Raw genomic sequence first — 15,090 nt, forward strand, 5'->3', positions numbered from 1 at the left:
CTAGCCTGGTATGGTCATTACAACCCCTTCTCTCTTTCCCTCTCTCTCGTCCCTGCTCTCGCCTAGCCTGGTATGGTCATTACAACCCCTTCTCTCTTTCCTCTCTCTCGTCCCTGCTCTCGCCTAGCCTGGTATGGTCATTACAACCCCTTCTCTCTCTCGTCCCTGCTCTCGCCCTGGTATGGTCACAACCCCTTCTCTCTTTCCCTCTCTCTCGTCCCTGCTCTCGCCTAGCCTGGTATGGTCATTACAACCCCTTCTCTCTTTCCCTCTCTCTCGTCCCTGCTCTCGCCTAGCCTGGTATGGTCATTACAACCCCTTCTCTCTTTCCTCTCTCTCGTCCCTGCTCTCGCCTAGCCTGGTATGGTCATTACAACCCCTTCTCTCTTTCCCTCTCTCTCGTCCCTGCTCTCGCCTAGCCTGGTATGGTCATTACAACCCCTTCTCTCTTTCCCTCTCTCTCGTCCCTGCTCTCGCCTAGCCTGGTATGGTCATTACAACCCCTTCTCTCTTTCCCTCTCTCTCGTCCCTGCTCTCGCCTAGCCTGGTATGGTCATTACAACCCCTTCTCTCTTTCCCTCTCTCTCGTCCCTGCTCTCGCCTAGCCTGGTATGGTCATTACAACCCCTTCTCTCTTTCCCTCTCTCTCGTCCCTGCTCTCGCCTAGCCTGGTATGGTCATTACAACCCCTTCTCTCTTTCCTCTCTCTCGTCCCTGCTCTCGCCTAGCCTGGTATGGTCATTACAACCCCTTCTCTCTTTCCCTCTCTCTCGTCCCTGCTCTCGCCTAGCCTGGTATGGTCATTACAACCCCTTCTCTCTTTCCCTCTCTCTCGTCCCTGCTCTCGCCTAGCCTGGTATGGTCATTACAACCCCTTCTCTCTTTCCCTCTCTCTCGTCCCTGCTCTCGCCTAGCCTGGTATGGTCATTACAACCCCTTCTCTCTTTCCCTCTCTCTCGTCCCTGCTCTCGCCTAGCCTGGTATGGTCATTACAACCCCTTCTCTCTTTCCCTCTCTCTCGTCCCTGCTCTCGCCTAGCCTGGTATGGTCATTACAACCCCTTCTCTCTTTCCCTCTCTCTCGTCCCTGCTCTCGCCTAGCCTGGTATGGTCATTACAACCCCTTCTCTCTTTCCCTCTCTCTCGTCCCTGCTCTCGCCTAGCCTGGTATGGTCATTACAACCCCTTCTCTCTTTCCCTCTCTCTCGTCCCTGCTCTCGCCTAGCCTGGTATGGTCATTACAATATGCTTCCTAGGGATTTAGGCCAGCAGTTATGTCTTTTTGTGTCCTTCTCCTAGATGAGCACTGAGACTGCTCTTCTCCCTCTCACCAGTACTGTAAACTGTGGCTGTCTCTAATGGAAGGTTAACACTGCGTGTCAGAAAGATGTAGGCAGTGATGTGATGGAGCAAGTTTGCTCAGTTGGCATGTCGCTCAGGGGAAATGACTGGTTTGAAACATTGCTTTGGTTTGGCAGCTGCCCCTGGAGGGTGCTCTGCTCTGATTGGCTAACTCCCAACAACTATCAATGTCCTGAAGGATGGAGGCAAAGCGGCAGGACCATTCTACTGTTGGAAGCCTGGTTAGATGAGCCCACTATCTCCAGAAGTAAACATGGTGTGATCGTTCTGCTCCATATTGTTGACTCATGTTAAAGCTCCATGAAGTGCTGTTTCTGGCCAGGCTGGACTCCACTACAATGACTCACAATGTGGACCTTTATTCGATGACTGGTCTCTTCTTCTTAGATTTTGACTCATCACTTCTAATTCCATCTATCACCAGGTCTGTCATATATTCATGTTGTTCTTCTGTCTGTGTCTGTCTGCAGGAAGCAGAGAAACAGCGTTTACGTATGCCATCAGCGCGGCGGGGGTGGTCAATGCTGTGAGCAGGGCTTGCAGAGAGGGGGAGCTGTCGAGCTGCGGCTGCAGTCGTGCTGCACGTCCCAAAGACCTGCCTCGTGATTGGCTGTGGGGCGGCTGCGGGGACAACCTGAACTATGGCTACAGATTCTCTAAAGAGTTTGTTGACGCGCGGGAGAGGGAGAAGAGCTATGCCAAGGGATCCTTTGAGAGTGCCCGGCTCATGATGAACCTACACAATAACGAGGCTGGACGGAGGGTGAGCAGGAATACGCTCTGTCACACACACCCTGACTAACTGAACCACTGTTCTGCATACTTATTCTAATGATACACACACCCTGTCTAACTGAACCACTGTACTGCATACTTATTGTAATGACACACACACCCTGACTAACTGAACCACTGTACTGCATACTTATTGTAATGTCACACACACCCTGACTAACTGAACCACTGTACTGCATACTTATTGTAATGATACACACACCCTGACTAACTGAACCACTGTTCTGCATACTTATTCTAATGTCACACACACCCTGACTAACTGAACCACTGTTCTGCATACTTATTCTAATGATACACACACCCTGACTAACTGAACCACTGTTCTGCATACTTATTCTAATGATACACACACCCTGACTAACTGAACCACTGTTCTGCATACTTATTCTAATGTCACACACACCCTGACTAACTGAACCACTGTTCTGCATACTTATTCTAATGATACACACACCCTGACTAACTGAACCACTGTACTGCATACTTATTCTAATGACACACACACCCTGACTAACTGAACCACTGTACTGCATACTTATTGTAATGACACACACACCCTGACTAACTGAACCACTGTACTGCATACTTATTCTAATGACACACACACCCTGACTAACTGAACCACTGTACTGCATACTTATTGTAATGATACACACACCCTGACTAACTGAACCACTGTACTGCATACTTATTGTAATGATACACACACCCTGACTAACTGAACCACTGTACTGCATACTTATTCTAATGATACACACACCCTGACTAACTGAACCACTGTACCTGCATACTTATTCTAATGATACACACACCCTGACTAACTGAAACACTGTACTGCATACTTATTGTAATGACACACACCCTGACTAACTGAACCACTGTACCTGCATACTTATTCTAATGATACACACACGCTGACTAACTGAAGCACTGTACCTGCATACTTATTCTAATGATACACACACCCTGACTAACTGAAGCACTGTACTTATTGTAATGATACACACACCCTGACTAACTGAACCACTGTACTGCATACTTATTCTAATGTCACACACACCCTGACTAACTGAACCACTGTACTGCATACTTATTGTAATGACACACACCCTGACTAACTGAACCACTGTACTGCATACTTATTCTAATGTCACACACACCCTGACTAACTGAACCACTGTACTGCATACTTATTGTAATGACACACACACCCTGACTAACTGAACCACTGTACTGCATACTTATTGTAATGACACACACACCCTGACTAACTGAACCACTGTACTGCATACTTATTGTAAATGATACACACACCCTGACTAACTGAACCACTGTACTGCATACTTATTCTAATGTCACACACACCCTGACTAACTGAACCACTGTACTGCATACTTATTGTAATGACACACACCCTGACTAACTGAACCACTGTACCTGCATACTTATTCTAATGATACACACACCCTGACTAACTGAACCACTGTACCTGCATACTTATTCTAATGATCACACACACCCTGACTAACTGAAGCACTGTACTGCATACTTATTCTAATGATACACACACCCTGACTAACTGAAGCACTGTTCTGCATACTTATTGTAATGATACACACACCCTGACTAACTGAACCACTGTACCTGCATACTTATTCTAATGATACACACACGCTGACTAACTGAAGCACTGTACCTGCATACTTATTCTAATGATACACACACCCTGACTAACTGAAGCACTGTACCTGCATACTTATTGTAATGATACACACACCCTGACTAACTGAACCACTGTACTGCATACTTATTCTAATGTCACACACACCCTGACTAACTGAACCACTGTACTGCATACTTATTGTAATGACACACACACCCTGACTAACTGAACCACTGTACTGCATACTTATTGTAATGACACACACACCCTGACTAACTGAACCACTGTACTGCATACTTATTGTAAATGATACACACACCCTGACTAACTGAACCACTGTACTGCATACTTATTCTAATGTCACACACACTCTGACTAACTGAACCACTGTACTGCATACTTATTCTAATGATACACACACCCTGACTAACTGAACCACTGTTCTGCATACTTATTCTAATGACACACACACCCTGACTAACTGAACCACTGTACTGCATACTTATTGTAATGACACACACCCTGACTAACTGAACCACTGTACTGCATACTTATTCTAATGACACACACCCTGACTAACTGAACCACTGTACTGCATACTTATTCTAATGACACACACACCCTGACTAACTGAACCACTGTACTGCATACTTATTCTAATGTCACACACACCCTGACTAACTGAACCACTGTACTGCATACTTATTGTAATGCCACACACACCCTGACTAACTGAACCACTGTACTGCATACTTATTGTAATGACACACACACCCTGACTAACTGAACGACTGTACTGCATACTTATTGTAATGACACACACACCCTGACTAACTGAACCACTGTACTGCATACTTATTCTAATGACACACACACCCTGACTAACTGAACCACTGTACTGCATACTTATTCTAATGACACACACACCCTGACTAACTGAACCACTGTACTGCATACTTATTCTAATGACACACACACCCTGACTAACTGAACCACTGTACTGCATACTTATTGTAATGACACACACACCCTGACTAACTGAACCACTGTACTGCATACTTATTCTAATGACACACACACCCTAACTAACTGAACCACTGTACTGCATACTTATTGTAATGACACACACACCCTGACTAACTGAACCACTGTACTGCATACTTATTGTAATGACACACACACCCTGACTAACTGAACCACTGTACTGCTACTGCATACTTATTCTAATGTCACACACACACTGACTAACTGAACCACTGTACTGCATACTTATTGTAATGACACACACACCCTGACTAACTGAACCACTGTTCTGCATACTTATTGTAATGATACACACACCCTGACTAACTGAACCACTGTACTGCATACTTATTGTAATGACACACACACCCTGACTAACTGAACCATTGTACTGCTACTGCATACTTATTCTAATGTCATACACACTCTGACTAACTGAACCACTGTACTGCATACTTATTCTAATGATACACACACCCTGACTAACTGAAACACTGTACTGCATACTTATTGTAATGACACACACCCTGACTAACTGAACCACTGTACTGCATACTTATTCTAATGTCACACACACTCTGACTAACTGAAGCACTGTACTGCATACTTATTCTAATGATACACACACCCTGACTAACTGAACCACTGTTCTGCATACTTATTCTAATGATGACTAACTGAACCACTGTACTGCATACTTATTGTAATGACACACACACCCTGACTAACTGAACCACTGTACTGCATACTTATTCTAATGTCACACACACCCTGACTAACTGAACCACTGTACTGCATACTTATTGTAATGATACACACACCCTGACTAACTGAACCACTGTACTGCATACTTATTCTAATGATACACACACCCTGACTAACTGAACCACTGTACCTGCATACTTATTCTAATGATACACACACCCTGACTAACTGAAGCACTGTACCTGCATACTTATTCTAATGATACACACACCCTGACTAACTGAAACACTGTACTGCATACTTATTGTAATGACACACACCCTGACTAACTGAACCACTGTACTGCATACTTATTGTAATGATACCCACACCCTGACTAACTGAACCACTGTACCTGCATACTTATTGTAATGACACACACACCCTGACTAACTGAACCACTGTACTGCATACTTATTCTAATGACACACACACCCTGACTAACTGAACCACTGTACTGCATACTTATTCTAATGACACACACAAACTGACTAACTGAACCACTGTACTGCATACTTATTCTAATGACACACACACCCTGACTAACTGAACCACTGTACTGCATACTTATTCTAATGACACACACACCCTGACTAACTGAACCACTGTACTGCATACTTATTGTAATGACACACACACCCTGACTAACTGAACCACTGTACTGCATACTTATTGTAATGACACACACACCCTGACTAACTGAACCACTGTACTGCATACTTATTGTAATGATACACACACCCTGACTAACTGAACCACTGTACTGCATACTTATTCTAATGCCACACACACCCTGACTAACTGAACCACTGTACTGCATACTTATTCTAATGTCACACACACCCTGACTAACTGAACCACTGTACTGCATACTTATTGTAATGACACACACACCCTGACTAACTGAACCACTGTACTGCATACTTATTGTAATGATACACACACCCTGACTAACTGAACCACTGTACTGCATACTTATTGTAATGATACACACACCCTGACTAACTGAACCACTGTACTGCATACTTATTGTAATGATACACACACCCTGACTAACTGAACCACTGTACCTGCATACTTATTCTAATGATACACACACCCTGACTAACTGAACCACTGTACCTGCATACTTATTCTAATGATACACACACCCTGACTAACTGAAGCACTGTACCTGCATACTTATTGTAATGATACACACACCCTGACTAACTGAACCACTGTACTGCATACTTATTGTAATGACACACACCCTGACTAACTGAACCACTGTACTGCATACTTATTCTAATGTCACACACACCCTGACTAACTGAACCACTGTACTGCATACTTATTGTAATGATACACACACCCTGACTAACTGAACCACTGTACTGCATACTTATTGTAATGACACACACACCCTGACTAACTGAACCACTGTACTGCATACTTATTGTAATGACACACACACCCTGACTAACTGAACCACTGTACTGCATACTTATTGTAATGATACACACACCCTGACTAACTGAACCACTGTACTGCATACTTATTCTAATGTCACACACACTCTGACTAACTGAACCACTGTACTGCATACTTATTCTAATGATACACACACCCTGACTAACTGAACCACTGTTCTGCATACTTATTCTAATGACACACACACCCTGACTAACTGAACCACTGTACTGCATACTTATTGTAATGACACACACACCCTGACTAACTGAACCACTGTACTGCATACTTATTCTAATGACACACACACCCTGACTAACTGAACCACTGTACTGCATACTTATTCTAATGACACACACAAACTGACTAACTGAACCACTGTACTGCATACTTATTCTAATGACACACACACCCTGACTAACTGAACCACTGTACTGCATACTTATTCTAATGACACACACACCCTGACTAACTGAACCACTGTACTGCATACTTATTGTAATGACACACACACCCTGACTAACTGAACCACTGTACTGCATACTTATTGTAATGACACACACACCCTGACTAACTGAACCACTGTACTGCATACTTATTGTAATGATACACACACCCTGACTAACTGAACCACTGTACTGCATACTTATTGTAATGATACACACACCCTGACTAACTGAACCACTGTACCTGCATACTTATTCTAATGATACACACACCCTGACTAACTGAACCACTGTACCTGCATACTTATTCTAATGATACACACACCCTGACTATCTGAAGCACTATACTGCATACTTATTCTAATGATACACACACCCTGACTAACTGAACCACTGTACTGCTACTGCATACTTATTGTAATGACACACACACCCTGACTAACTGAACCACTGTACTGCATACTTATTGTAATAACACACACACCCTGACTAACTGAACCACTGTACTGCATACTTATTGTAATGACACACACACCCTGACTAACTGAACCACTGTACTGCATACTTATTGTAATGACACACACACCCTGACTAACTGAACCACTGTACTGCTACTGCATACTTATTCTAATGATACACACACCCTGACTAACTTAACCACTGTACTGCATACTTATTGTAATGACACACACACTCAAAGGAGGAAAACAAGTTCATCTCCACCTACTTCAGCTGTCCTGAAGTTGATTCCTAATGACAGTAGTGAGGGAAGGGGAGAGAGAGATAATCCAGGTCAATCCGATGGGGCGTAGGACCGTATCACTTGATCATCTGTGTAACAGCTCTGCCTCTCCTCTGAAGCCTGTCTTTTGATCTGTGTGAGATGGTGTCATGACGGCTCGCTGAGCTCTTCCTGTGGTTCATTCCTCAAAGGAAACAGCTCGCCAGAACGCGTTTCTTTCACATCTCTTCTGACTGGTAGTAATGAGCGGACAGGGTTCTGTTCTGCTGACAGTGTGGGCCATAGAGGGCATCATGTACTTCTCCCTAATGAAATAACGTCTGTGAAGATCTGATGCATGATACATTCACACACACAGTAAAGCACGTGTACAGTATTGACAGTTTGACCTTTTTAGATGAAACTGATCTGTTCTCTGCTTTCTGTTAGTCCTGTGTAGTCTCTCTAGTTGGTGATAATAATCAGTCTGTCCCCCTCTCTCTACCTCTCCTTCTCTCCTCTCAGACTGTGTCGGACCTGGCCCATGTCTCCTGTAAGTGCCATGGTGTGTCGGGCTCCTGCAGTCTGAAAACGTGCTGGCTGCAGCTGGCAGACTTCCGCAAGGTGGGCGAGACCCTGAAGGAGAAGTATGACAGCGCAGCCTCCATGAAGCTCAACTTGCGTGGCAAGCTGGTGCAGCGGGACAGCAAGTTCAACCCCCCCACCAGCCACGACCTGGTCTACATCGAGTCCAGCCCAGACTACTGTCTGTCCAATCAGAGCACAGGCTCCCTGGGTACTGTAGGCAGGCTGTGCAATAAGACCTCGGAGGGCATGGATGGCTGTGAGCTGATGTGCTGTGGCCGGGGCTATGACCAGTACAAGGCCCAGATTGTGGAGCGATGCCACTGCAAGTTCCACTGGTGCTGCTATGTCAAGTGCAAGCGCTGCACCAAAACCGTGGACCAGTTCGTCTGCAAGTGAGGAGGAGGAGGTGGATGGGAAGAGTGTGTGTTCGTGCAAGTGTGCATGCGTGTGTGTATCCAGAGAGGCGGAACGAAGGAGGCGAAGAGAGGAAGAAAGAAAAATAAAAAACTATATAAATTATATTTATAGAGTTAAACAATTATACCGTTGCAGAAGACTGATCTTTTCCATGTAATAGTTCCAAAACATGTTATGTTCTGAAACCGAATATACAGTGAAATATTTATTTTCTGAGATTATTTTTGCCCGATCATCCAAAGCTAATTTTTAATTAATCCCCAGGCCTTGAGATCAGCAGTCATAATTTCTTTAAACTTTCAATATGACCTATAACAAGGTTCCCCAATAGGTGGTTCCCCAATAGGTGGTTCCCCACAGGTGATTTTATTTGCCCCCCTTTCTGAGCAAAACAAAAGACAAATTATAATTTTCATTGTTGAATTTAAGACTGTAAAATCACTGGGAAATCAGCGCAAAGTTATTTTTAATTTAGGAAATCTATTCCCAAGTATTCCGACGCATAAATAGAGAGAAATGTGATTATATTCCAATGTAATCAGGGTACTGCCAAGTACTGTATCTTTTTTGGATTCTTGCGGTCAATTTGCAGTGTACAAATGATTTATAACTATGTCTGCCCCCTCGACCATCCGCTCAAGGACAAATCGTCCACGGCTGAATGTAATTGGGGACCACAGTCCTATAGCTTATATTTGACTAGTCCATTGGGTCACCATGACTGTGAAACGGGAGCTTCTCTCATGTTTCATAACACTAGATGAGTTAAATGTTGTGGTTGATGGAGAACGCTGAATGCCCACAGTCTTAGCTGTTGAATCTAGGGCTGCCGGTAAGAGGGGAATGTTTACTTCCATATTTATGTCACTATAGGGTGGTTAGACCTAAATCAAACCTCCATTGAACATGGTTAAATCTGTCTCTATAGGTAGTCATTGGCCCCATCCTAAACCCGAACCCTAGTCCCTTATGTTGCCTCTGTCTAAACCAAACAAGGGCCTAGGAAAGTGGGAGTGATTTGGGTTGGGGTTAGTTCCATCCTGTAATGTATCCCACAAAGCCTAGATCTTCCCTTCCCAGGTGCCCCAGCTAGTCCTCCCAAACACATTCAGCATATGCACTTTGACCCCGAGGCCTTACCCCGTCTGTATGATTTGTTTGTTTTGAGCTACAGTGTCTGTAATATACCATATTATAGTCTACTTTCTCCATATTAAAACCCATATCCACTTAACATATAACATGCTACTTTCATGGTTTAAATATACAGTATATGGGCAATGTTGTGGTCATGATGGTGAAATCCCACATGTTCTATATGGTATATAGTAGGTCTAACCAACCAATCACTTATTCAATTGTATGTATTTATTTTCTTTTATCCAAATCTCTTAAGCTTCCAGATAGCGCTGTGGGTTTTTCCTATTTCAATAAATCCATTTAAATCCTACACTTTGTTACATACAATATTTTCAGGTTACTTATCATTTGTTTTCACATTTTTAAGGAAATGTCACAGATTTAATTTGGTTCCGTGGCATTGTTATTGTGAAGGGAATTGCCCTTTGTTCTAAAACACCTGCTCATTGTGTTACCCCTGTACAAGACTTCACAGACGGTTCTTTGCTTGTTGCCACAAACTTGTTAATATCCCTCAGCTCCTCCCCACTAGCCCTGTGATCATCTTCATTAGAACATTGTTCCTATATGTTATCAATCCAAACTGTATATTTATTCTCTTCGCAATTAATTGAGATTTGCAAAACATATTTCTTATAGCTGTTATTTTGTTTGTTTCTTTTTTAAATTGGATCGATGTGCTACTTTGTTTCAATAAATATTCTACGTAAACCTGCTGAACAGTCGTAACTTTCAATACAGATCTACTCTGGTACAGTAAACCTGCTGAACAGTCGTAACTTTCAATACAGATCTACTCAGGTACAGTAAACCTGCTGAACAGTTGTAACTTTCAATACAGATCTACTCCGATGCAGTAAACCTGCTGAACAGTCGTAACTTTCAATACAGATCTACTCCGATGCAGTAAACCTGCTGAACAGTCGTAACTTTCAATACAGATCTACTCTGGTACAGTAAACCTGCTGAACAGTTGTAACTTTCAATACATATCTACTCTGATGCAGTAAACCTGCTGAACAGTTGTAACTTTCAATACAGATCTACTCTGGTACAGTAAACCTGCTGAACAGTCGTAACTTTCAATACAGATCTACTCAGGTACAGTAAACCTGCTGAACAGTTGTAACTTTCAATACAGATCTACTCAGGTACAGTAAACCTGCTGAACAGTCGTAACTTTCAATACAGATCTACTCAGGTACAGTAAACCTGCTGAACAGTCGTAACTTTCAATACAGATCTACTCAGGTACAGTAAACCTGCTGAACAGTCGTAACTTTCAATACAGATCTACTCAGGTACAGTAAACCTGCTGAACAGTCGTAACTTTCAATACAGATCTACTCCGATGCAGTAAACCTGCTGAACAGTCATAACTTTCAATACAGATCTACTCTGGTGCAGTAAACCTGCTGAACAGTTGTAACTTTCAATACAGATCTACTCTGATGCAGTAAACCTGCTGAACAGTTGTAACTTTCAATACAGATCTACTCTGGTACAGTAAACCTGCTGAACAGTTGTAACTTTCAATACAGATCTACTCCGATGCAGTAAACCTGCTGAACAGTCAGTAAACCTGCTCAACTTTCAATACAGATCTACTCAGGTACAGTAAACCTGCTGAACAGTCGTAACTTTCAATACAGATCTACTCAGGTACAGTAAACCTGCTGAACAGTTGTAACTTTCAATACAGATCTACTCAGGTACAGTAAACCTGCTGAACAGTCGTAACTTTCAATACAGATCTACTCCGATGCAGTAAACCTGCTGAACAGTCGTAACTTTCAATACAGATCTACTCCGATGCAGTAAACCTGCTGAACAGTCGTAACTTTCAATACAGATCTACTCTGGTACAGTAAACCTGCTGAACAGTCGTAACTTTCAATACAGATCTACTCTGGTACAGTAAACCTGCTGAACAGTCGTAACTTTCAATACAGATCTACTCTGGTACAGTAAACCTGCTGAACAGTCGTAACTTTCAATACAGATCTACTCAGGTACAGTAAACCTGCTAAACAGTCGTAACTTTCAATACAGATCTACTCTGGTACAGTAAACCTGCTGAACAGTCGTAACTTTCAATACAGATCTACTCTGGTACAGTAAACCTGCTGAACAGTTGTAACTTTCAATACAGATCTACTCAGGTACAGTAAACCTGCTGAACAGTCGTAACTTTCAATACAGATCTACTCCGATGCAGTAAACCTGCTGAACAGTCGTAACTTTCAATATTCAACTCCACATTTGAAAGTAAATTTGTATTTAAAACATTTGAAACCTTGTCTATATTTCCCTCTACCCTGGGGCTTGGCGAGAAATCGACTGTTATTGTGTGTACAGAATTAATGTAGGGAAGATTTGTCTATTTGTATATTATTTTATTATGAACTATGAGTTGTCTACTTTTGACGTAGTAGGAGACATTTTATTCTAAAAGTTAATAATATGATCAAATCAAACATGTCATTAAATAAACACATCTGGAACCTTCATTAGGAGTTTGATTCCTGGAATCCCTCAGTTAACTCCTGTCAGAGGCAGTAGTAGCTGAGAGAGAGTTATGGAGAGGAGAAAGGCAGTATGAGCTGAGAGAGACAGAGTTATGGAGAGGAGAAAGGCAGTAGGAGCTGAGAGAGTTATGGAGAGGAGAAAGGCAGTAGGAGCTGAGAGAGTTATGGAGAGGAGAAAGGCAGTAGGAGCTGAGAGAGAGAGTTATGGAGAGGAGAAAGGCAGTAGGAGCTGAGAGAGTTATGGAGAGGAGAAAGGCAGTATGAGCTGAGAGAGAGAGTTATGGAGAAGAGAAAGGCAGTATGAGCTGAGAGAGAGAATTATGGAGAGGAGAAAGGCAGTAGGAGCTGAGAGAGAGAGTTATGGAGAGGAGAAAGGCAGTAGGAGCTGAGAGAGAGTTATGGAGAGGAGAAAGGCAGTAGGAGCTGAGAGAGAGAGTTATGGAGAGGAGAAAGGCAGTATGAGCTGAGAGAGAGTTATGGAGAGGAGAAAGGCAGTATGAGCTGAGAGAGAGAGTTATGGAGAGGAGAAAGGCAGTAGGAGCTGAGAGAGAGAGTTATGGAGAGGAGAAAGGCAGTAGGAGATGAGAGAGAGTTATGGAGAGGAGAAAGGCAGTAGGAGCTGAGAGAGAGTTATGGAGAGGAGAAAGGCAGTAGGAGCTGAGTGAGCAGGGGAGGGCAGGCAGAGGAGTTGACCCATAGAGTCCAAGAGCATCATAGATCTGTCCATGGAAGACCAGGGGCCAGGGATGGGTCAGTCTGAAAGGGAGATACATGCCTGGGCTATTGAGACTGGGCCGGGTGGGAATGATGAAGAGGATAGCGCGTGCTTTACAGGGATTTGAAGCTGTTGAACTAGTGCCATTATAATGTTATCAGCCCTGACACTAACTAATATTTACACTGGTAAAATGATTGACTTTAGGATCACACGTGTGTGTGAGTGTGAGTGTGTGTGTGTGTGTGTGTGTGTGTGTGTGTGTGTGTGTGTGTGTGTGTGTGCGTGCGTGCGTGCGTGCGTGCGTGCGTGCGTGCGTGCGTGCGTGTGTGCCCACATGAAGATCTGTGGCACTGGCAGAATGTGTTACGGCATGTTTTCATTTCTGATTGGTGTCATAAAGGCCAACGAGACAGGGAGGGAGGGAGTGAAAGAGTGTTACTGTAAGGAGAGGCTGAGGCCAAATTGAATTTTTCCATCTTTGACCCCCTTTCAACAGCATGGTTTCTATATGAAATCCGACTTAAACTCTGGGCTCCTTATGCATGACAGCCAGATAACAGCAACCACAGTAGGGCTCTTGACTAGGAGCACACACACACACACACACACACACAAGCACGCGCACACACACACAGGTGCATAGTGGATAGACACACTCATGATCCCCACAAGTGTACAGCTGCCCAAAAGCCCCGTATACTCAGACATACACACCTGGGGTCTCTAGTCAGTCTGTAGGACTCCAGTGGTCTCTAGTCAGTCTGTAGGACTCCAGTGGTCTCTAGTCAGTCTGTAGGACTCCAGTAGTTTCTAGTCAGTCTGTAGGACTCCAGTGGTCTCTAGTCAGTCTGTAGGACTCCAGTGGTTTCTAGTCAGTCTGTAGGACTCCAGTGGTCTCTAGTCAGTCTGTAGGGCTCCAGTGGTTTCTAGTCAGTCTGTAGGACTCCAGTGGTCTCTAGTCAGTCTGTAGGGCTCCAGTGGTCTCTAGTCAGTCTGTGGGACTCCAGTGGTCTCTAGTCAGTCTGTAGGGCTCCAGTGGTCTCTAGTCAGTCTGTGGGACTCCAGTGGTCTCTAGTCAGTCTGTAGGGCTCCAGTGGTCTCTAGTCAGTCTGTAGGACTACAGTGGTCTCTAGTCAGTCTGTAGGGCTCCAGTGGTTTCTAGTCAGTCTGTAGGACTCCAGTGGTCTCTAGTCAGTCTGTAGGACTCCAGTGGTCTCTAGTCAGTCTGTAGGACTCCAATGTTATCTGTCCTTTTAGATTTCTTTCTCCACAATGACTTAAACTCAACTCTGGACCTCGAAGCCAGTTGTACTGCATTTTTCATTGTTCCCTTCTAATCAGGGACTGCTTTACGGTGGGTGCTGTTCATCATCAGGTAGAACAGAAAACCAGCAGGCTCTGGACCTCATAGGGAGTCTAGACCCAGCAGAGAGAGAAAGTGTATACAGAGAGTGCATATAGCAGCAGTGAACTAGCTCGATAGATATGCAG

At 43.7% G+C, this 15,090-nt stretch overlaps 1 protein-coding gene across 1 annotated transcript in view; it reads left to right on the forward strand.

The window, feature by feature from the left end:
- Positions 1–11,073, forward strand: part of wnt5a (wingless-type MMTV integration site family, member 5a) — a 32,667-nt gene extending 21,594 nt beyond the window's left edge. The window contains exons 4-5 of the mRNA XM_065005263.1: positions 1,832–2,124; positions 8,734–11,073. Coding sequence (XP_064861335.1) covers positions 1,832–2,124; positions 8,734–9,192 — 752 coding nt within the window. The 3' untranslated portion in view covers positions 9,193–11,073. The remainder of the gene's footprint in view (positions 1–1,831; positions 2,125–8,733) is intronic.
- The last annotated feature ends 4,017 nt before the right edge of the window (positions 11,074–15,090 follow it).

Source organism: Oncorhynchus nerka, linkage group LG20 (genome assembly GCF_034236695.1).
Source record: "Oncorhynchus nerka isolate Pitt River linkage group LG20, Oner_Uvic_2.0, whole genome shotgun sequence".
In the NCBI taxonomy this organism is placed as follows: Eukaryota; Metazoa; Chordata; class Actinopteri; order Salmoniformes; family Salmonidae; genus Oncorhynchus; species Oncorhynchus nerka.